Raw genomic sequence first — 25,589 nt, forward strand, 5'->3', positions numbered from 1 at the left:
TCGGGTTTCATAAGAGGTGCGCAATTCAGTGCCTCGCCAAACAAATGACAGAAAAAAAATAATACAAAAACAGACTGAATGTATAATACCAACAGTAATGAGGCAAGAATGAAAGCATGGCGAATGGTAGTAAAATATCGGTCAAATTGATAATTGAGTGACATTATGTATTATTTTGAGAGAACTTTTTACAATAAGTCTTAACAACACAAAAACATCACTTACCGTCAGTCATTCCTACGTGAAACTGGCTTTTTTATTGTTATTTCAAGAAATAAACCAAAATTTAAACAAGAAACACGGAACAATTCATATATTTAAAAGTTTAAAAATACAAAAAGGAAGAAAAATGATAATAATCATTCTTACATCGTTCGGCATGTATTTACTATACAGTATAGCATACCTTAATGCAGGTGAAACGGACATTAAAGATGCACTCTTACTTCCATATAAGATTTATCACAATTATAAATATTGTTTTAATATTCAAAAAAATTAACTACTGTAAAATGAATGGTTCTTACGAAAGTGACCGAGTTGATTTTTGAAAGAAATACGCATTAAATAAGGTATTTCTACCTTACGAGACTATAGGATACCACAGTTAATCTTTTAGCATTCACAATCAATTAATAATTTTACTTTTTCAGCTATTAAATACACGGTTACAATCCTGTTATCAGTAATTAATATTTTCCATAAATGTATTATTTAGTATGTAGTTTAAGGTTTATCCCTCAAAATTCATATTTGTTGTACATGTATATGAATTGATTTTGAATAAGAGTGTCACATTAAGTTTGATGGATTTATATACATGTACTCTCGTTCGTTAAGACAGCCTAAAGATTAAATCAGAAGTTCGAGTCCTAGGTTTCCCTTCTGAGAGGCCGGGACAATATCTACCTTGGAACTCAACACTGGAACTGACTTTGTTGAGTATTAAGTTTAAACATTATATATTTAATAACGATTGTGAGGAAATTATGATTACTTATACAAAATAACTTTCTTTGATTAGTTAAACTGTTTCAGCGTTTATGTGTATTCATTGATACTCTTATTTATTCAAGCGGCATAGCTAGGGCGAAATTCGAAGCACTTCCATCCAGGACAGTTTAAAAATTGTCGGATATGTGCACGGTGTGGTAAAATTTTGCGAAAAACAAAATGGGAAAAATGGTGCCGATTCTTATGTGAACAGTATATAACGAATGAATGCGCATAGCGATTTCCATAGCAAGGCTTGCCTTATTATTTTTTAAGTGTCTTGGTTTCGTTTAAAATGTGATGTTCTGCTCGGGTCTTCAAATCATGAACTTGATAAATGCAAATGCAGTTTCAACCTTGAAAATCAAGGCTAGCCGACGCTCTTTTCAGCGGAAAAACATCAACAACATGCCTTGGCTTGATTTAACGCTGTTGGTAAATGTTTGATAACCCTAGTCCGTACAGCCTATTGGAGGCCATGGTGTTGCCGAAGTATGTTTTAGCTAGCCTCATCGTGGAGAATGATCTCTCCGCCGTATTGTAGATACGGGCATACAAAGCAAGACCACCATGCACAGCCTGATATTTGGATAAGATGCATCAGCTGCTACGCCCGGTCAGGATACTGAGCTAGTATTGATTTGCACCATTTGGCCACCCATCTTTAGCACTCACTCTTCGTCACACTCAAAGCTGGCCTATTCTCTACAAATATACCCGCGGCCCTGGCAGTAGAAATTTCAGCAGACTAGAATGAAACAAACAGATTTTCTTTACTTAACATGCGCAATGCATGTGTAAAACAGCAAACGTTTAAACATAGTTTTGTTCAAATATACATAAAATATGTTCACATTCGATAGTTAATTCCAGGTCATCAACTTCTTAAAATAACATGACTCAGAAAATATTTTGTTCATATAATAACCATAACATAACCAGGTGTATTGAACTATGGCAATATGATGCCGCCATGAAAAGTCCATACAATATATTATTTCGTAATAACGATAGTTCTTCATGTATGTACTTGTATAAAGCTAGTATATAGACTCCTATGTATAAAAAGCTAATATTACCATATACAATAACATGAATACACTATAATCATTGTTAGAAATTATTAAAAATAAATTCTAATAGAAACGAAATGAAAACATATGTTTGTTCGCAGAGGGAACATGTTGACCAACAGTGCGAGGTTGTGAGGGGGTGGGGGTGGGGGTCGCTTGCCGCCCCGGATGCTGAAGAATAGAGGGTTTCACTCTGATGTCTCCTGCCAGAGACACGCCTTTGTCATACAAGTGGTATTACAGTATGGGATCAAATGTGAAACCAACCACACTCATTTATAATCAGAACAAAATATCATGAAAGTGTTCCGGCATTTACATATGATTGCATCGGTTATGTGATTAAAGATAATTGAGATTCAACCTAAATTTAAAGTGAAATAAAATAAGACCTAACCAAAATTCACTTTAAGAAATCTTTGAAATATATTGTAATTTAACGGCAGATGTCGTTAATTCATTAAAAACATTAGAATAAATTTTCATTTTTACTATAATGTTCAATATTTAAGGCAGTTTAAAATCACATCCTTTTTGGAGGAGTAAAGACAGGTGACCAAGCCCCGACAACGCATGCTCCAAGGCCACTAACGTTATGATTAAGATGGAGTTTTGTATCGGACGACTGCGCCCCGCCGCTATAGTGTCCCCATAGTCACTACCCAGTTCGTCAAAGGTTGCCACAAGCAGCTTTGTATGATTGATCTACATTGGTATTTAACTATTTATGCTTTCGTCAATTTGCTGGCGGTGGCGGTTTCGCCTTTCTCCCTATCACCAGGGGTTCATCCATGACCGATGAAGCCTTTCTCCCTATCACCAGGGGTTCATCCATGACCGATGAAGCCTTTCTCCCTATCACCAGGGGTTCATGCATGACCGATGAAGGCCTTTCTCCCTATCACCAGGGGTTCATCCGTGACCGATGAAGCCTTCCTCCCTATCACCAGGGTTTCATCCGTGACCGATGAAGCCTTTCTCCCTATCACCAGGGGTTCATCCGTGACCGATGAAGCCTTTCTCCCTATCACCATGGGTTCATCTGTGACCGATGAAGCCGTTCTCCCTATCACCATTGGTTCATCCGTGACCGATGAAGCCTTTCTCCCTATCACCAGGGGTTCATCCGTGACCGATGAAGCCTTTCTCCCTATCACCAGAGGTTCATCCGTGACCGATGAAGCCTTTCTCCCTATCACCATGGGTTCATCCATGACCGATGAAGCCTTTCTCCCTATCACCAGGGGTTCATCCATGACCGATGAAGCCTTTCTCCCTATCACCAGGGGTTCATCCATGACCGATGAAGCCTTTCTCCCTATCAACATGGGTTCATCCATGACCGATGAAGCCTTTCTCCCTATCACCAGGGGTTCATCCATGACCGATGAAGCCTTTCCCCCTATCACCAGGGATTCATCCATGACCGATGAAGCCTTTCCCCCTATCACCAGGGGTTCATCCATGACCGATGAAGGCCTTTCCCCTATCACCAGGGGTTCATCCATGACCGATGAAGCCTTTCCCTCTATCACAAGGGGTTCATCCATGACCGATGAAGCCTTTCTCCCTATCACCATGGGTTCATCCATGACGGTTAAAGCCTTTCTCCCTATCACCATTGGTTCATCCATGACCGATGAAATGTCGAAAAATTGTACAAGCCTCAAGGACACGGTTGGAAAATAATTAAGATCAGCAACTCTGAATAATATATACATGCACATAAGCGCATATAATATATACTTCACAACTTGCTAGGTAATTTGGTATAAGTTACCAATGCAATTGTTTTGTTTGAGAATCAAAGTACTTGATTGTTTTATTGTGTTCGTTAGTTTACCTAAAAATGTTCTTGCAAAAAGATTGAAGATTCGTTCCATCTCTACACGGGCTGCTTCATCATGGTCAATGTTTTCTTAGACCCGCAGCAGTCGTTTAACTGAATAGCGAAACGAAAATGCTATCTGCTGTACATGCGGTCCTCATCATATGTTTAGCATACTGACGAATCATGAATGATTGCTGATATGCGGCTTTACAATGATTGTACACAGTTCCAGTGATTTGATGTATTATCCACGCTTGTACAACTCAATGAATGGCAGACATGTTTGCGATACGCATTTTGTCCAAGTTAACATTCGCTGTTCAAAGCTGGTAAGGAACGGACTGGCCAACAACTCGCCCGTGGTCGACTTAAAGTCGCAAACCCTATGTTCCCGTAAATCATCATAGTACCAGTAACACATAACCACATAACCATATTATATATGGTAATGGTATCAGTTGCCTCCTCAGCTATAAGTCCAAACCAGGGGTATATATTGCAATCTGAGACATTTTGTTCAGTAATTGAAATACCGCATACAGCAATGATTTCATTTTTTTTATGCCCGGGATAAGATTATAAGTGTCTGCCATGGCCGAAAGTGTAAGAAAGGTTCATCCCGACCCGAGTTTAGGGTGTTTTACTTAGTAAAACAAAATTGTATTTTTTGTTGGAACTCTTTTGTGCGCAGTGAAATTTAATGCGTAGGGATGTGCGATAATTTGTGGTTGTCATGGATATGCGCGCAGTGATTCAGATTATGTTGAAAGTCATATTTCTTTAAATAGTTCTGAGGAGGGTGAAGCATTATTTCTTAAAAGATGCGTAACTTTTTTTATGGTGACATTATTAATAATTATTCTAAAAATTGCCACTAAACAAGGTTTCTATGATGCTATAGATGACAGTTTGCAACAAGGGAGGTAATTACAATGTGATCACCATTAAAAAGGACTTCCATACGGGTACCTGTTTTATTTTTTCCCCTGGGCAAGATAGCAATATCTAGCAAGGTCTAATTTTTGGATCTACTTATCTGAGGTGGTTTCCCACAGGAAAATTATGGCTTCTGTGATACGTATATTTCTGGGTTTTTTTTTGTCTCGACGACGGCATTGTACTTGGTTGAGGTATTAAACAAGTTGGCTGTTTTTTCCCTTCATAATAGCAAGGAGGTTATCAGCGCCAGCACAATTGGAGAGATGTGACGCTGACTTCGTATGGCTGACAACGATTGTGGAAACATAACATTGGGAGTGTCATCCCAAGTGTTCAAAGCCATATTGTATTTAGACTTATTGTTATATGGTACCATAGAACTAGCGCAGGTTCCGTTTTCCAGAACAAAATCGGGATAAGGCGGCCCAAATGTTATGAACATCGCCATGTTTAAATTCTTAGATATAAAATTTCGGTGAAAATAAAGTTGTGGTAAAGAAGGTAAGCAACCAGTACTAAAGACTGTTTTAATTTTACATCTTCAAGATACGTCAGTTTAGTTCTTTACCTTGTCTTATTGAACACAGATCAGATAAATCTGCTGATTTCACGGATTATAGTACTACATTGTCTGGTACGTTATGTAATGACGGTTTGAATTGTCTTTCATACGAGAGTTCATGTATATAAATCCACCAAACTTGATGTTTGTTTCGCCTGCAGTAAAATATGCTATACAGTAAAGTGAATACCTGCCAATCGATGTAAGAATGAGTATCGCATTTTTCTTCCTTTTTGTAATTTTAAACGCAGCCCATTTGAATTATCTTAAATGTACCGTGCAACGCAGTATTGTTTAAATGTTGGTGAAATTCGTTGAAATAACAATATAACTGCGTAATAATATTTACAAACCAAGAAGCTAGTATCAGGTTGGACTGACTGATGGTGAGTAATCTGTTTTGTTTAGATTTTTTGTAAATTTTTCGCTTAAAATTAATAAATGAAATAAATAAGTATGTGTCACTGAAATATCAAGTTGACCGATATATAACTACCATTCGCCATGCTTTCATTCAAATTATTTTTGCCTCATTACTGTTTGTATTCACTGTATGTGCATTTTCATGTACATATTCAATGTGTTTTAGTATATTGTTCTTTTTGCTGTCATTTATTTGGAGTGGATTAAACTGATAGAATATATTCTTTTAATGCTATTAGTTCAGTTTCATTTTAATTAATGTCATGAAAGACAGCTACAAACGCGCGCATGGTTAACGAAAAAGCAATCAGTAAAGAACTGAACGAGTTGTTTTCGAGACTTGATCACTTACGGATGGATATATTTCGTTTTTGTTCGGCTGAGGGAAAGCTTTGGCCGTATAGTATGTATTTAACATTTGCATGTATTTACGTTATGTAAATATTTCAGCGATCATTGTGAGCTGCGGTTTTCATTGTCAATAAGTGCATGTTTTATGAGGAAATATTTGTGACACACAATGTATATAGGTAATTAACAACATACCAAAACTTCCTCAAATGCAACGATATGTGTTCATAGAAAACGCGATTTAGAAAATAGATAATTTCTGACGATATTGAGAACGGAACAATATCATTAACTAAAGAATTGCGAGAATGGTAATGCTGTAAATATTAATATTTTTGTGTAATGAAATTTATGTATTTTTTACGCTATACGAGGTTGTGTATGAGTTACATTCTGGAAAGTATTTTTGTTTCTCGGTCATGTTTCATAATTTTAGAAATATTTGATCTCCTGTAATCATACATTTTTTGTCACGTATACAACTTTTTTGAAAACCAATGAGTTATGTCGTCCAAAATACATGTCAAATCTATGTTAAATGGGAGAGCTATAATCTGTCTTAATCGTTGCAAACTCTTTTCTGTCTTTTTGTATCGTCCCTTTACATTGGGTAAATACAGTATTGACAATACACTAAAAGTGACTTTCTTTGTCGGAGTAATTTAGACTTTTGACTTCTATGTATTCGAGAAGAGTTTTGTTAAGAAAATATTAGGTTAAGTAAATGTGTATGGCAATGAGGTTTGCAAATGTTTTGGAGAATCGTTAAATAAATTTTAATAGCCATATGAATGTAAATATGTGTATAAAGGTCTAAGGATGATCGTGTTCTGTTATTTATGACTGACTGAGATATATTTTCCATCCGGCTTATGCACCAATCTCGCCTATAGAAATGCATTATTTTGTTTTAATTATACCAGCTTGTTTTATCCACTTAAATTGCGATTTTGGTTCGTTTTGTTAAACAAATTAAATGGTTAATTATCTAACAATATAGAAAACATTATTTCGTATAATGACATGTTGGTTAATGATGATGATTTATATTTCATCACTCTTACCGTTGACTCATAAGTGTTTCATCTGATTATAAATTAAGGAAATAGACAGACTTCTTGATTACTTTCTAGATCTCCGAAAGGAGTTCAACGGAGCCGTGGGCATGGTACAAAAGAATTATTAAGAACTTCAAAATAAATATTATATTCAAACGTTACTTTTCAGTCATATTGAGAAAAAAAAATAAGGCGGTAATTTACACGATTAAGAGTGATTGATGTATATGTATGATAGAAATAAAAATTGGTATATGGCATAAACCATAAATAATACCAAAAAATGAACGCAAACGTTAACTTTGTAATATACCCGGGCACAAATTGCATTATACGAATATTATATATATATATTGGATCTCTTAAGCAGCTACGAAATTGGAATTTAGTTAATAAACTATAATGAAAGCGGATATTGGAAATGTATAACCACGCACGATGCACGAATATATGTATGATACGTTTATATATGAAAATATTGTTCATCGTAGCATATAAAATATATAAATAATACATAAATGTTTAGAATAATGATTAATGTGTATACAATTGCCTTATTACGCGTTATAATTACCTTCATGTAAACAGGTAATAAATGTTTCAAAGCTATTGTGTTTCACGCTCAAACGGATCCAAATGTAGTTCGTATAGGCATAATAACTATTCTTGAAATTTATTGTATCGTAAATGCTTATAGTATGTATAGACATGTACATATTTAGATCATATGTACATCATGGTTTGTAGGCTAATTTATTAATACAACTATTCTGCGTCTGGATTCAATTGAACACAGCTTACAGTTCAAGAAATAATGCATACGGCTGAGGCTTTTTGTCATTTGGCGACCTTTGCATACATAATTTAGTCTGCAGTACACTAGGTATTATCAATATATTTTATATCTACTATGCTGAAATTGTCAATGATATACAAAAAAACATTTATAAACATGACATTATATACAAACTTCATATAATTGAACTTTGCATGCGAAACATAGGGATAATGTTTTTAAAGTAATATTGATGGAGTATACACATTTTTATGTTAATACGAACGTTAGTACAAATTTCATATCGTGTATTTATCATTTCAACAAATTTGTTAAAAATGACAAGGTACTGAAAGCACAATATGTAAACATGTTTGAATCTTGCTATACAATGTGTATTTTATCTTTTGTATCACTAACTAATCATTCTGTTTATGATATGTAATACATTAGATCATGCTATACTAAAATGTATTTTACGGCGCCCATTGAGTGTTTGCATCAAGTGTGTTCTTCTAATATATTGTAACGGATGATTGCATTCAAAACGACAGAGGTATACTTAAAGCTGGACTAAAAATAGTAATCGGTCTCTTCTAGTCACCTTATTTTGTTAATCACGAGTATTCAGCCTGGTGTACTGAGCTTATACATATAGTGCCGTCTGTAAAATATTTCATTGATGCCAAACATTTATTATCGCCTTCAAATCCTTATTGATTCTGATAGGGATTGCGTTATGCCATTTGTTTTATGGTTTTAGTTCTTATATGCCATTTGAATAAAAACGATCTAAAACAAAGATTGTTTTATTACTAATCATATGTGTGTCCATTTACATTTAGCTTATAGGACACAAGGCAGTTCGGGTATGAGAGTGGAATGTTTTCACCATCAATGGAACAGCACAACACATACGATCTTAGGCACATAGGTTAGTAAACGTTTAGAATACTCCTTCCTGATCTCAACACAGAAATGCATACAAATCAATATAATTACAACCTTGAAATATAAATTTGATCGGTAGAAATAAAATTATTATATTCCTCTTCCTTATTTCTTTATAAATTATTTTCAACCATACACTGATTTAAGCTCATAACATGTAATTACAATTAGTTAGAAATTAAAAACACACACATTAATTATGCATGATGTCCATTATAAACCTAGGTGCACAAGAACTGATGAGGATTGCTCGGACCAGCCATGGTGAAATTGTCAGATTGAAAGCACATCGAAGTCCGATTCAGGATATTCTACACACTAGGCAATGTATTAACAAGTATATTACCTATAATGTTTTAAATATTGTTCTCGATAACCAATTAAGATAACAAGGATAAGCCAATTTGTCGAAAAATATAAAACCTGTGAAGAAGCACACCGCAAGGGCTAGAGCGACACTGTACAAGAGACGCAAACGTAAGGACACTACATACACATATACAAACACCACACAGATACAAGACCAGCGCTACCTTTGTTGGAAGTGTACAAATATCCTAATATATATACGTATTAAGACGAGATCATTGACATGCATTGTACAATAACGTTATTTATTCTTGATTTTGTTGTCCGTTTTTGCGCTTTAGCCGAATAACCCTTTGCCAATACAATAACCCCCTTTGCATTTGACAAATTGTCTTGTCCATTACTGTCTCTTGCACGTGCGTACATCTCCGTGTTTTTTTCTTGTATTGAATTACCATGTTAAGCATTTTGTTTCCGAGTTCCTGACTTACCCTAATTTTCACACCCGACACTAATTTAGTCATTGACAGAAGATTTATTATTTCTATTTTCGACATTTCTTACTTCTTTTTGGATATGTTTTAGTAGTTTCCTTCACGGGAAAAGCACGTGAATGTTCCCAGACCAATTAGCGAATATTTGAACGATAAGAATTGATAAAAAGATATAACTTTACAACTTTGTAAGGATACAAATACAATCATTTATCGAGCTAACTATCCTATGTTTTTGGGAAAAGGAATCGGAAACAAAAAATATTTTTTATTACGCTTAATTCAAGTTATACAATAAATGAATGATAAATTTTTGATCTTTTCGCAGGGCATCATGTATTCTTGGTGTTGGCGAATAATTCGGTTTACATTTTTAACGACGAGGATAGTAAAGATGCAGCGAACGTTTTCCCCGTTAAAGAATTTAAAAGGTAAATACGAGAACGGGTATATTGCTTGTAAAGGGGAATTAAGCATTGCGATACCGCAAACATCGTGAATTTTCAATACATTATACTACGAAATATCTAAAATGTCTAAGCTTAAGGTTAAAACAATTTGTTTAAATGTATATCCTATCACTTGAGTAAGACAGTCCCTAGTCTACTTAATGAAAAGCCCTATTGATTTGATATTGGAATATCCATTAAGAATTTTGTGAAACTGTGCTATATATTGTTATGCTTATGAGTGTGGATATTTAATCCGACGAAATATGTCGTTTTAATGAGATTCATTGGGTAAACACTAATGAGTATTATTTCCTGGTCTTTGTTTAGTAACGATTTCTTAAGCTAATCTACAAAAGTGCTCATATTACTAAATAAAGGCAAAATTATATTCCTGTTGCATTTTTTCGACGTAATGTTTGTTACAATATTTATAATATGTTTCACCACACTCCTTTGAGTGATTTTTTCTTATGAATACTATGTTTACAATAAATGCTTAAGACATGTAAACGTAAAATACACCTTATGTTGTCTGCCTCTATATCTGCAGTGTTGAGGACTATAAGGAAACGGAGCCTCGCATCGTACAAGTGCTCTTTACTGAGCCCAACCGCGAAAGTCTTATGTTCAAATGTGTATCAACAAAGTCAAGAGAGGTAAAATATTTTGTTTTAATGTTATAAACATTTAAGTACCAAGCCCATGGACCTTTGAGTTGTTCTTGTGCCGATGCCTAAGTGCTTTAATCACAATGTGTTCAATAATGAAGGTCTGTACCTTATATTTTGATAAATGGACGAATTAAAAAAATTGGCATGGTATTAGTTCGGAGTGAGTATGCTATCGCATACGTCATAATTGTGAAAATAAACCACTGATATAGTTTGCAATATACAATTTTTACTGTTAGAGAAATGTATTTTAATGCTTTTTCTATGTGTATCTCTTCAGATATGGTATTCAAAATTAAAACAATCTGTGGATGACCCAAAGTACGTATTATAATATATTCATAACATGATTTTAAGTTCTTAATATGGTTGGCTATATATTCATTATTTGGGGAAACAGGAATGGTAAAGGATGCGAAACATAGGGTCCTGAGCCTACTTTAGGGATAATTTATCGTAACGTTACAAGCTGAACAATTGTACGGTACTCTTGTTGATGTTAAACGGTGTTTAATATCCGCCCGCGTCTATTAGATGCATCGCGTTATGACCGTAACACAAGCCCCGTAGCATATTTAAGGCGTCGTTTAGAAAAAGGGGTAATTTACATTCACTGAATTAGGCATAATTTAGAATTGATGGGATAAAAGTGAGGTTTGTGCATTTAAACTGGTTTAAACCCCCAGTAAATCTACATTTTACTGACCGTTCCAAGCCGGTACCTAACACTCCTTGATAAACATACCTAGTGATTTATATAAATTATGTATGCACTGTGCTGCTTGTGGAGTTTTGTGCTGTTCTTCCATGTTTCTTGTTTGTGATTTTATGTTCTGTTTGGCGTTTACCCAGTGCCATTAAACCGGGTTTATGTTTAAACCTTCTGCTACTGAGCTTGTTTCTGTAGCCTTTTGCATAAATATTAATACCAAAGAGAATGGCATCTAAACGCAATACAACCAAGAGAAAAGAAGCAGGGGATTCAGCACCGATTAAATGGCACATACAAGGTTTTGTGTGCAACACTAGGACTCGGTTGCAACAGGATGCAATTGGACAGCCCCGTCACTATTATCCCATCCGATGAAAATCAAAGCCAAAACGGTGTTATATGATGTGCTCTTCTAAGTCTGTCGGTCTTGTTTAAACCGGTGCTGGCTTTTCCTTTTTTATCTTTACTATATAATGTTACTTTTTAGAAGTCATTCATAATACAACCACTCTTTTAATTGACCCACTGAAGAAGGGAAAATGCCGCTTTTTGCTACATGTATCTCTTGGAAGACATTTAATAAGCTCACCAGACCACTATTGAATTTTGCGACCATATTATTTCAAACGGATTTTGCATGGAACGCATAACGTTTCTCAACAATAGTTTCAAAAACAAGTTCGTATGAGTCTCAAATATTGTAAAGTATGTCATTTGCGTTTAATAACAGTTGAAATAAAGACCAAATAAACAAACTCAAATACCTTTATGTGTGTCGTACTTGCAATAGTTATGCAAGTAATCTGCCAGAAAACACCTCACAACTGATACCAATATTCTATAGGATAATGTCACCAGGCATCATATGTAAATATTAAGTTAGAGAACCGAAGAGATTATTTGTGGTTAGAACACCCCGTATAACGTATTCGGTCGGGATTAAATTCAGCCATAATGAAACTACTCAGCACGCACGGAATATACCGTAAATGTATGAGGAATTCCCATTTTTAAAATATACTTGTTACTCAGAATCATAATATATATATATATATATATATATATATATATATATATATATGGTCCAAGAGAAAATTATATCTCGGCAAAATCGGATAACCTTTTCAGGTTTCGAGACTCCGGATATATAACAAGCCAATATTCCAGCACTGCATCTTGGCCAAGCACTTCTGAAGCAGGTATGACTATGTTGTTTTTTCCATACAAAATTCATGAATGAGTCGCATGTTAAGTTAAAGTAAATGTCCATAGCACAATCTGCTGGTTAGGACTTTCACCGTGAAGAACAAAACCTTACACGAGAAATTGCCTGTACTCACAAATAAAAAAGATTGTATGACTACTTTTATTCGAAATCTCACATTTGAGAGGAAGAAGATGGAAACATCGATCCTGAGAGGGATGACAAACCAGCTTCGACCAAAACAGAAGCCTCAATTGGTAACAATCTTTTGCAGTATTTCAATAACAAAATTAGCAGGATTCTAGACGCCATGCCCATTTCCGATATTGTATTACCATGACACACCATCAGACTGTACCACATCTTTTATCATCGTACATTGTAAAGAGAAATGCATTTTTCAGTTAACTTAGAACCATTTATTTATTAAAAGATAATGAAAATCAATCATTACAAGTTTTATTTATAATAACGTATCGTACGTGCTTATGGGGCCAAACACTCATATAATGCTCATTGATGTTGAACGTCTTAACCATATATCATAAATTATTTCCGCTTTAGAGCGCTGATAAGTTATTTTCTATGTCAACTTTGATTTCAGATGTCAAATATCAAAAAAGGCTGATCTGAATTGCATTATTAGGCAATGGTTGTATTAAATGTTTGGATGCTAAAATGCGAAAGAAAATAAGATTTTTAAAAAAAAAAAAAAACTCGAATTGCTGTCGTAGATATAAATGTCCTTCAAATTAAAACGTAATAAGGGAGAAGTTAAAAACATATACATTACGATGTGCTTTAACCATTTAGTATTTCTACTTTCTATTTGTCGGTGTAATTTTATTGATCGGCCTTTATAAATGAACCATCTAGTAATTTTCAGAATCCTAGGGCAAATAAACCTAGTTACTTTGAGGAAATAAAATAAAATATAAGTTATGAAATTAAGGAAGTGGTTCAGAAATGATGCATGACTATAAACCTCTTTCTAAAGCGACTTAATTTGTGTTAAATAAATACGGAACAAAATACTCATATTCCATTGAGAAAAACACACAACATTACACATAGTAAACAGTGAAACTAACGTCGAACTGATCTTAAAATAATAACATCCTCATTTCGACTTATATTGGGATTCCAACGTTGTGATCATTAAAGTGTCTATCAACAGTTTCATGCTTTTAAACAGTTACGGAAGTTTACGTTTATTCAGTTATTCAGTTGTGTCTCACAAAAGAAACATTTTCTTCCCTCATACATTTGTTCTTTCTTCTCTTTATTTATCCGTGGTACAGGTCAGTACGTGTGTTGTTGTAAATTAGCAATGTGTATTCTAATAGGCACATACCGAATAAGAGTCAGTTTGTTCTGCTATTATCAGAATCTAGCATACTGAGTTCAATATTTAATTTCTTTGAATTAATGAGTTAGTTGTCAATTCTTTTAACATCAGCGGTTGATGGTAGCTGAAGTATAAATTATTATAATGTGCTGATTTCTCACGACATGAAGAGGTATAATTTGTACTTACTTACGTAACTTTGACAATTTTTTCTGAAACATGACTCTCTCCTTACCTTAAATCTACTCGTCCCTAGGACAACTGGCTCAGATGTCTGTGTCATTGTTTACATTATATCTGAAGGGACGAGATCTTGAAATTAACGTCATAAAATGTCTTAACGCCTTTTTTTTTGGTACATTTTACAGAAGTTATACTTCCACTTCCTATGTACTTGATACTGATATAAATTATAAAGTCATAAGCATCACGTTAGAATGTAACAGAGTGTGACATGGTTTTCTAAATCGCGACATACTACTTTGCCTGCTGTACCGCTTGTAACATAAACGTAACGAATGTGTAATACCTTGTAAAAAGAATACGACGAAGTTGAAGTTTTTGTACATTAAACACGTAAGAATCGTAACAAGGTGTAACAGGGTCTTAAAAATTGTGGAGTTTTGTGCTGTTCTTCCATGTTTCTTGTTTGTGATTTTATGTTCTGTTTGGCGTTTACCCAGTGCCATTAAACCGGGTTTATGTTTAAACCTTCTGCTACTGAGCTTGTTTCTGTAGCCTTTTGCATAAATATTAATACCAAAGAGAATGGCATCTAAACGCAATACAACCAAGAGAAAAGAAGCAGGGGATTCAGCACCGATTAAATGGCACATACAAGGTTTTGTGTGCAACACTAGGACTCGGTTGCAACAGGATGCAATTGGACAGCCCCGTCACTATTATCCCATCCGATGAAAATCAAAGCCAAAACGGTGTTATATGATGTGCTCTTCTAAGTCTGTCGGTCTTGTTTAAACCGGTGCTGGCTTTTCCTTTTTTATCTTTACTATATAATGTTACTTTTTAGAAGTCATTCATAATACAACCACTCTTTTAATTGACCCACTGAAGAAGGGAAAATGCCGCTTTTTGCTACATGTATCTCTTGGAAGACATTTAATAAGCTCACCAGACCACTATTGAATTTTGCGACCATATTATTTCAAACGGATTTTGCATGGAACGCATAACGTTTCTCAACAATAGTTTCAAAAACAAGTTCGTATGAGTCTCAAATATTGTAAAGTATGTCATTTGCGTTTAATAACAGTTGAAATAAAGACCAAATAAACAAACTCAAATACCTTTATGTGTGTCGTACTTGCAATAGTTATGCAAGTAATCTGCCAGAAAACACCTCACAACTGATACCAATATTCTATAGGATAATGTCACCAGGCATCATATGTAAATATTAAGTTAGAGAACCGAAGAGATTATTTGTGGTTAGAACACCCCGTATAACGTATTCGGTCGGGATTAAATTCAGCCATAATGAAACTACTCAGCACGCACGGAATATACCGTAAATGTATGAGGAATTCCCATTTTTAAAATATACTTGTTACTCAGAATCATAATATATATATATATATATATATATATATATATATATATATATATATGGTCCAAGAGAAAATTATATCTCGGCAAAATCGGATAACCTTTTCAGGTTTCGAGACTCCGGATATATAACAAGCCAATATTCCAGCACTGCATCTTGGCCAAGCACTTCTGAAGCAGGTATGACTATGTTGTTTTTTCCATACAAAATTCATGAATGAGTCGCATGTTAAGTTAAAGTAAATGTCCATAGCACAATCTGCTGGTTAGGACTTTCACCGTGAAGAACAAAACCTTACACGAGAAATTGCCTGTACTCACAAATAAAAAAGATTGTATGACTACTTTTATTCGAAATCTCACATTTGAGAGGAAGAAGATGGAAACATCGATCCTGAGAGGGATGACAAACCAGCTTCGACCAAAACAGAAGCCTCAATTGGTAACAATCTTTTGCAGTATTTCAATAACAAAATTAGCAGGATTCTAGACGCCATGCCCATTTCCGATATTGTATTACCATGACACACCATCAGACTGTACCACATCTTTTATCATCGTACATTGTAAAGAGAAATGCATTTTTCAGTTAACTTAGAACCATTTATTTATTAAAAGATAATGAAAATCAATCATTACAAGTTTTATTTATAATAACGTATCGTACGTGCTTATGGGGCCAAACACTCATATAATGCTCATTGATGTTGAACGTCTTAACCATATATCATAAATTATTTCCGCTTTAGAGCGCTGATAAGTTATTTTCTATGTCAACTTTGATTTCAGATGTCAAATATCAAAAAAGGCTGATCTGAATTGCATTATTAGGCAATGGTTGTATTAAATGTTTGGATGCTAAAATGCGAAAGAAAATAAGATTTTTAAAAAAAAAAAAAAACTCGAATTGCTGTCGTAGATATAAATGTCCTTCAAATTAAAACGTAATAAGGGAGAAGTTAAAAACATATACATTACGATGTGCTTTAACCATTTAGTATTTCTACTTTCTATTTGTCGGTGTAATTTTATTGATCGGCCTTTATAAATGAACCATCTAGTAATTTTCAGAATCCTAGGGCAAATAAACCTAGTTACTTTGAGGAAATAAAATAAAATATAAGTTATGAAATTAAGGAAGTGGTTCAGAAATGATGCATGACTATAAACCTCTTTCTAAAGCGACTTAATTTGTGTTAAATAAATACGGAACAAAATACTCATATTCCATTGAGAAAAACACACAACATTACACATAGTAAACAGTGAAACTAACGTCGAACTGATCTTAAAATAATAACATCCTCATTTCGACTTATATTGGGATTCCAACGTTGTGATCATTAAAGTGTCTATCAACAGTTTCATGCTTTTAAACAGTTACGGAAGTTTACGTTTATTCAGTTATTCAGTTGTGTCTCACAAAAGAAACATTTTCTTCCCTCATACATTTGTTCTTTCTTCTCTTTATTTATCCGTGGTACAGGTCAGTACGTGTGTTGTTGTAAATTAGCAATGTGTATTCTAATAGGCACATACCGAATAAGAGTCAGTTTGTTCTGCTATTATCAGAATCTAGCATACTGAGTTCAATATTTAATTTCTTTGAATTAATGAGTTAGTTGTCAATTCTTTTAACATCAGCGGTTGATGGTAGCTGAAGTATAAATTATTATAATGTGCTGATTTCTCACGACATGAAGAGGTATAATTTGTACTTACTTACGTAACTTTGACAATTTTTTCTGAAACATGACTCTCTCCTTACCTTAAATCTACTCGTCCCTAGGACAACTGGCTCAGATGTCTGTGTCATTGTTTACATTATATCTGAAGGGACGAGATCTTGAAATTAACGTCATAAAATGTCTTAACGCCTTTTTTTTTGGTACATTTTACAGAAGTTATACTTCCACTTCCTATGTACTTGATACTGATATAAATTATAAAGTCATAAGCATCACGTTAGAATGTAACAGAGTGTGACATGGTTTTCTAAATCGCGACATACTACTTTGCCTGCTGTACCGCTTGTAACATAAACGTAACGAATGTGTAATACCTTGTAAAAAGAATACGACGAAGTTGAAGTTTTTGTACATTAAACACGTAAGAATCGTAACAAGGTGTAACAGGGTCTTAAAAATCGCGATTTGTTTCTCTGCCTGTCACTTATGTAACATGAACGAAACAAGGTGGCAGCCCCTTGTAACAGGGATATGTTTCCGATTTACGGAAGTTTTCGCAGTTGTTATACATAACATAGCAAGCCTAACACATTTTTTTATCAAATTTCAATGGGTTTTTTATCATCTATTTTCAACGTAACAAGGGTCTTAAATGAGTATGTTTGACATGGGTTACGAGAGTGAAAAAGTCCCGATTCGCATCAAACGAAAGAATTTTCTAGGCTACAATTTTTCTCTCAGTTACAGTGGCATAAGTACCCCGGGATTTGTTGCACCAATCTCGTGCCCATATTGTTTTTATATCTCCCTTTGTTACAGCAAAGTGCCAAACAAGTTAAAACTGGTTCAAGTCTGTGTTATTTATTAGAAATCAGATTTCAAGATGTCGGTTATAATTCTTCCATCACGCTGTCGAGTGAATTAAGTTAATGTCCGAGCATGAATGTTGCAATAAATACACGTTAAACGTTGTACGTCATAACCCCATTTCTGTCGGACTTTGATTCCAAGGGCTCCAGAAAGGCGGCTTATAAAAAACATTTCCCGTTTTTTTCTACCTTGCTTAAGATAAAGGTTAAAAGTAAGAGTAGTATTCTGCAACTATAAATGGTCCTAATAATGTCTCAGTAAGTGATTTGTTTCACACATGTGGGCAAGATTTTAAGAAATTTGAGAAGAACAATTTTGTTTGACAGTCAGGCAGTCTGTATTGTATTTAACTAAGGGGAGGTTTGATGTCCCTTCTTACAGGATTGTTTAAGGGAATTTTAATTGCGTTTGTAAAGGCAAACAATCTGTATTCCAGTGAGAATAGGATCGCTGATAATATATCTAGTTGTGATAAGACTGTGACAAAAATAGATTTTAAACTTCGGAGTCAAGGGAAGAAAATTTGGTACTTAATGGGTTTGTGTTGTTGTTGTTTTTTTTAATTGATGTATTGTCTTGTCTCTTGAAATGTAGGATGTCGGTTTTGTTTAAACAGTGGTTGAGAAGGGATTTTAGCAGCCCTAATAAACAGGCCAATGCAGTAGGCACCAGAAGTAATTTGAGGATTGAATTCAAGTCGTGTTCGATGTTTTGTATATAATTTGGGTTTACAGTTTTTCCAGTTCAACAAAATCATTAATTTTATTCTTACATAAGTTTTTGCGACGAATTTTCAAGTCAGTTGAGGCCACTAGAAATTACCTAAGTGATGTTCAAACAATGCATCTTCTGTTAGGTTCTAGCATAGATCGTTATTTTCTGTTAAATGTTTCATTGAAAGGTTTAACTATAGATTAATTTCTTAAGAGAACGATTGCCAATGCCTTATGAAATTCTTTGAAATGCTTTGATGTGATTAATTTGTCTAATCCTTATGATATATTTTAGGTGTATTTTCTCATTTATGTTTGCTAGGAAATCGAACTTAGTTCCCACATATCATAAGGATTTAAAAGACACTTAGTTTATGTAATCAATTTATGAGGTGGCTACAGATTATGGCTTGTTATCTCACTATCGATGGTCCAAGGTTATTCAGACAGTATGTTTCCTTTAATAGCATTGATTGAAGAATGGATGTTTTTGACGAAATTTTCCTAATATTATTGATGTCATTAGGAGAGAGTCCTTTGGTTGCGTGTCTGGGAAACATGTGTTTTACCGTCAGTGGTTATAAATATATAAAAACAAGATGAGGTTAATTTTATTAAATGCAGAAAGCTTTTCTTCTAATTCATTTTGTGTATGGCTTCACATTCCTTTGGTTTAGGACTGCCGGTAGATGTAATTCAGCTGATGGAGGATTTGGGGGGGCATATGCATATAAGTTATAACTTATCAAATTTATGATAAAATTAGAAAAGGGAAATTTATAACTCAGAAACTAGAAGATCATGAAGTTAGCGAGTATATTTGTTGTTCACGACATTGCTTTTATCGTTCGTCTAAACAGAAAAAGGTGGTTTGATTTCAGTGGAATCATTACATTGCTTGGACATTACGAAATAGTACAACTTATTTGTTCATACGTTATCATGCCTTTCATTCTTTATAAATGCATTTTTTTTATTTGTGCAACTATTATATCTCACTACTAACGATTTACTTTTTGGTCAATTAGTGAATTGTTTTCTTTGGCTGATGACTCAATATAATAAGTGATATAATTTGTGCGGTCTTATAACGACAAGATGTGTTTAAATAATATAACGAAAAATACACGGACAAGATCCGTAGTAAAAACATTAAGCATAAACCCTGTCTTTGGCAGGGAGCACCGGGTCGGGATATGCTGATGTTGGTACACGTGATGATTTGGGTGTGGCGAGAACTGTGAGGAGGCAATCAAGTCCTTTGTTGAACATTACAGGTGATATAATTGAAAGCTCTCAAAATAAAGACGGGTATTCTTTATACTATCTAACAACGTTGATTTGTGCAACTATTACACCTCACTACTAAAGATTTTCTTTATGGTCAATTAGTGAAACATAACATTTTGCTTGGCAGATGACCCAATATAACAAGTGATATTTTTTGTTTGATCTTATAACGACATGATGTTTTTGAATTATATAACGAAAAATGTGCGGACAAATCCCGTAGTCAAAATATTAAGCTGAAATCCTGTCAGTATTTCTTTGGCAGAATACTCTCGGTCGGGTTATGCAGCTGTTGTTACACATGGTACGCTAAGAGGGCGGAAGACTGAGAGGCGGCAATCCAGTCCTTCTGTTTTAGACATTACAGGTGAAATAATGATACGCTCTCAAAAAAACGAACTGTTTTGTTTCTACCATCTAACAACATTTTAAAGAATTTGCATCTCAAAATAATCACTTCCATGTGTATCAAAGTTGAATTTGTTAGGTTTAATGATGTGTGGTAAAAATCATTCCAATGGCAGGCCGCCATTACAAAGTTTTTCCTCAGTCAAACATTTCAGGTTATATTAAGTCACTCTCGAAATGAATATGGGTATTAATTGTACTTTATTAAAACTTTGCGAAATGTTCGTATTACAAAACAATAATGTTCAAGTGTATCCAAATTAAATTTCCTATGTCTATGGTCATGTGACTATAATCAACAGTCAGCTACGGATTCGTTGCGATGACCTTGCCATTGAATCATTTATTATTTTTCTTAAGTGACTGACATTATCAAATCATTTCGGAAGCGATTACCTCTGACATTTTCATCACACTAATAGAAGTCACCCTTACGCAATTGCAGATCTAGAGTTACTTTACTAGACCACAATACGTAATGAGCGTAATATATCATAACATATCTAGGGACATCCCTGACGAATCTGTTTTCCAGTCCCTAGCAGCCCTTCTTATAGTATAGCATTTGTGTTTTCGACATAGTCAATGATTAAGTTTTCGGCTACTGTACATGATTTTGTTGTATTTCATATACATACAGAATTATCGTAAACATACAAATTTGGGACAATAGTTTCCTGGAGCAACACGATTAACATTATTGTATTCCATACTCCTCATTCCTGAACTATCCTTGTCATGGTCTTGAAAGTGAAAGCAGACAAGGCTTACACTTAGGTTTAACAATTAGCGTCTTCAAAATTAAACCATAAGATAATAAGCATATCTTGGCTCTTCTATTGATCGGGCGAATCCTACACTGGGGACACATGTTTACTGTCTGTTGATACGGCATGTATAAACGGAATTTATTTTAGGTAGTTTTTGCCAGCTTTATCATCTGTTACTATATAGCGTTTCATTTTTATATAAACATTATGAGTCTATTCGATAATATTATATTTCTATAACATTATCATCTTCATTGAAACTGTCAAAAAAAAGCAAAACGGTTTTTGTTTTTTCTACCGTAACAATGTGATTTTCATGCGATGCCCTGTCAAACATTATGCTTTAAACTGGTACGAAATGATACAATTTAGGTGTTCATACCCCCTTCATTTTCTATCCATCCGATGTTTGTATTTGTTTATCTATTACATCTCACTACTAACGATTTACATGTTTAATTAGTAAAGTGTTAGATTTTCTTTGGTTAATGACTCAATATAACAAGTGATATAATTTGTGCGGTCAAATAATGACTGGGTGTTTTTGAATAAAATAACGAAATATACACGGTCAAGACATGTTGTCAAAACATTAAGCATAAACCCTGTCTGTATGTCATTGGCAGATGAATCTGGGTCGGGTTATGCAGTTGTTGGTACACGTGATGCGTTGGACGGGGCGAGAACTGAGAGGCGGCAATAAAGTCCTTCTGTGTTAGGCAACACAGGTGATGAAAATATACGCTCTCAAAATACACACGTTTTGATTAATTAAATTCAAATTCAATTTTGATACATATGTGAGTGATTGTTTTGAGATGCAAATACTTTACAATGTTGTTAGACAGTATAAACTTTATACTTTATGTAGTAACAATCATTCCAGTGTAATGACGAATAAGTGTTTGTTAAAACTACATTGAAGCACGGCAAATATTCGAAAACCAAGTTAAACCTCTGTTAAGAGGAACCGTACATTACATACGGATCACAAAAACACCAAAAGCTAAACAATAAATGTTTTGATTACAGCCCATGGATCGTATCTCATAATGAAACCAGGTCGGATAATACATTGACCAATCATGTATTGGTATAGTTTTTTACGTATGTGTGTTTGGTTTTAGGCCGCAAAGCTGTACAAGGTGGTCTCTTTTGGCTACTCTGACCCCAAAATCAAAGACAGCATTCTCGTGCAACCTCTCGAGAAAACGAATTTAATATGTTTCCACATAATAATAATAATAATAATAATAATAATAATAATAATAATAATAATAATAATAATAATAATAATACTGTTGCATTGATCTTTATCATTTAAATAGATTTTAGATATTTCAATGATTTGAACAAAAAGAAATGTCAGGTATCTGTTTAATTGTTTGCTAATTTATAGGTGCTTACTGCACTGACGTCACTGTTAACAAGGAGATATTTCCCAGACATCATGTTAATTGGAGTTAAACGGAAGATACAGAGAGTCTACGATGGCTGATACTATACAAGGCCAGTTGCTCTTGCGGCGTAAACTACAGACCAATGATTCCCATTATAATACTTAATGCGTCTCTAACGAGGTCGTATCTTAGGAAACAGGCAGCGTCTGTCGCATTACTGTTATTTCTGTGTACAATACGTGTCTGTAGTATATGTGTTGTGCTAAAGTTGTATTGGACACTAAATGGATAGGTCAAGCGCTGTCAGAAAGCACTTGTTTGATTAGTTTTCGACCATTGCTGTGCGCTTATGGACATCAACCTGTTATTTCATATCCCAAGAACGAGATTTACTCCAGTACCTCATTTAACAAGTTTTCAGGAGATTTGCAGCGTCATTCTGATGGGGTACTGGTGTGTCAAGTAAGATAGTGTATTTGTTTTAATAATATATGCGGTGTGTTGGAAGATACTAAAGCATTGCATTCTGAGTATTCAATTGTCCTCATATGTATGTGTTTCCACGTTTTTTAATAATAATTTCTGCGAATGTTGCTATTTTTAGCTGTATTTGCGTAAAAGGTTTTCGATATCTACATATGTTCACTAACGGCTTACGTTACGATACGAAAAGAAATAAGTCTTCCTTAGTCAATTTCTACTTGTATGAATTCATTTCCTGAACCTGGATCTCGATTTCCGTATTATATGTACTAATCAGTCAATTTATATGGCTACCGATAGCAAGATTAAACATTTAGACAAACGAGATGTATCGGAGCATATTGCGGATATACACAACTAAAAATCGATTGCTACGAAGAGAATAGCGTTTCTAGCAAAAAGCACAAATAAAGTTTTCTTAGACTAAATTATTCCCCTAATGTGGTCACGTTTGATCTGGTCATCCTCCGTGGACTACCCCTTTCTAACGATATGTACCAGCGATAACGTAGATGATGTTAGTATAGATGACTTTTGTATAGGTATGTTTTTGTTTGTAGCTGATACTGTGTTATTTTTATATACTGTTGATTGTTTTCAAACATATTCTGTTTAATTTTTATAATACGTGAGGTATATCTGTCAATATTAAGAAAACTTGTGTTGTGTTTGGCTCCTTCTAATATGTCCATTTTATCGTGACCTCACTTGCACATATGAAGTTATTTGTAGATAATGAGTACAGTAGTAACGAGAATTGCTTATCAAAATTCATGGTATCATTGTAGTGTTGTGCATACGTCATACGGTTGATAGATATGTATTTAAGTTATAACTCATAACCGATAAAGACAATTATATTAAATTATATGAATATAGTTGTTAAATCTGTGAATATATGAATAGAGTCAATCAATCTGTTCCGCCATACATGTATATATAAGTCATTGTATTACATTGATTTGATCACGGGTCATGTTGGCCTATTTCAAATATGTATTGTGTGATATATTTCTTTGAATAAACTTTCTTCTTCTTCTTCTTCTTCTTCTTGCCTAAGTATTATAGAAGTTGGCCATGCTTGTCCAAATTTGTAATATTGTCGTCAACAACACTGTAAATGTCATTATCAAAATTGCAATTTATATATATCAAGCTTTTAAAAGGCGAGGACAGTACTCTTTTATGTTGATAAAATACTAAAAGAATGATATGCCTACTGTTAAAGATGATTTCCTCAACCCATATAGTTTGCATAATTTTCTCCCAAATGTGATGGTATAATTATGCTGATTAATTGTAAATTTCACCACCATGTTTGTTTGTTCAGTAAAACAGCAATGTACCTAATATTTTTGTCAATAAAATATTGACTAGACTCGCTTAAAATGTGTCCATTCGCTAAAGAAGATTGTGGACATTCACGCCGATGTAAAAACAATCTGAACCAAACCGTCCATTTATCACAGTTTGTCTCGTGAAAACTTTCTCCTGATTGAAAATCGATAAAATGTTAGTCAGTCATACGGTCATACTTCAATGATATTTTGGTATATTGTGGTCATTAATACCACGCAATCTGATTACCTATACCAATATTCGATCTAATAAAGACTAATATTGAATACAACCCAACAAACAAGAGTTCAATGGAACTCGAGTCTACCGAGGGCTTAAACTAGTAAGCATGGCTATAACCTCACACTTGTCTCTTCATTTATAAATAATTACTAATGAAAATAGGTAAGATTCATCAGAGTACGCATCAAGTTAAACAATCAAGAATATCGCAAAACAACCTATTTGAATAGTGCAAGCTCTTAAGAGGTATAATAAAGTGATTCAAAGACAACCATCTGGGAAAGTTTGTCTTAATAAGGTTTAAACCGATGGCTTTATTAAGTCGCATTATGAAGGTATTATTGTTCAAACTCAGAAGAAAAACACAAAGAAAATATAATTGAACACTAACAATAACATAAAATGAAGGCATAAGTCGCGAATATCACATATTTCTTATTTGGAATTCAAAATGTTAAGCAGGAAAGCGATTCATTCCTATTCAGAACAAATCCGTGGTTGATTGGTTTACGCACCAGAAATGTAATCCAGACCTGGCTTGTTCCATCGATTGCTTAACAAATACTGAAATAGCTTACATTACGCGTACATAATAACCAGCGGTGTCCCTGGTAGTGGGTTGAATTATGTAAATCACAAGACAGTTGATGATATACATCTACAATCCGTTTTTT

The 25,589-nt window shown here is 34.2% G+C and overlaps 1 protein-coding gene across 4 annotated transcripts; it reads left to right on the forward strand.

Annotated features, from left to right (window-relative positions):
• Nucleotides 1-5,663: 5,663 nt before the first annotated feature.
• Nucleotides 5,664-24,372, forward strand: LOC128202675 (uncharacterized). 4 transcript variants are annotated; one of them, XM_052903719.1, is made up of 11 exons: nt 5,664-5,784; nt 8,851-8,939; nt 9,182-9,283; nt 10,088-10,190; nt 10,762-10,867; nt 11,163-11,203; nt 15,822-15,892; nt 20,162-20,260; nt 20,539-20,640; nt 22,078-22,179; nt 22,851-24,372. In XM_052903719.1, the coding sequence occupies exons 2-10, from the start codon at nt 8,888-8,890 to the stop codon at nt 22,152-22,154; spliced, it is 753 nt and encodes a 250-aa protein (XP_052759679.1). In that variant the 5' UTR covers nt 5,664-5,784; nt 8,851-8,887; the 3' UTR covers nt 22,155-22,179; nt 22,851-24,372. The 4 variants fall into 4 exon arrangements, with proteins under 4 accessions (XP_052759679.1, XP_052759680.1, XP_052759681.1 ...); XM_052903720.1 differs by lacking the exon at nt 22,078-22,179; XM_052903721.1 differs by lacking the exon at nt 20,539-20,640.
• The last annotated feature ends 1,217 nt before the right edge of the window (nt 24,373-25,589 follow it).

Source organism: Mya arenaria, chromosome 9 (genome assembly GCF_026914265.1).
Source record: "Mya arenaria isolate MELC-2E11 chromosome 9, ASM2691426v1".
NCBI lineage: Eukaryota > Metazoa > Mollusca > Bivalvia > Myida > Myidae > Mya > Mya arenaria.

Coding starts and splice junctions, on each gene's coding strand:
- LOC128202675 (XM_052903719.1), top strand. CDS start 8,888: ATGTTTTCACCATCAATGGAACAGCACAACACATACGATCTTAGGCAC. Junction 10,191..10,761: donor CCCGTTAAAGAATTTAAAAG/GTAAATACGAGA, acceptor CTATATCTGCAG/TGTTGAGGACTATAAGGAAA. Junction 20,641..22,077: donor TTCTGTTTTAGACATTACAG/GTGAAATAATGA, acceptor TGTCATTGGCAG/ATGAATCTGGGTCGGGTTAT.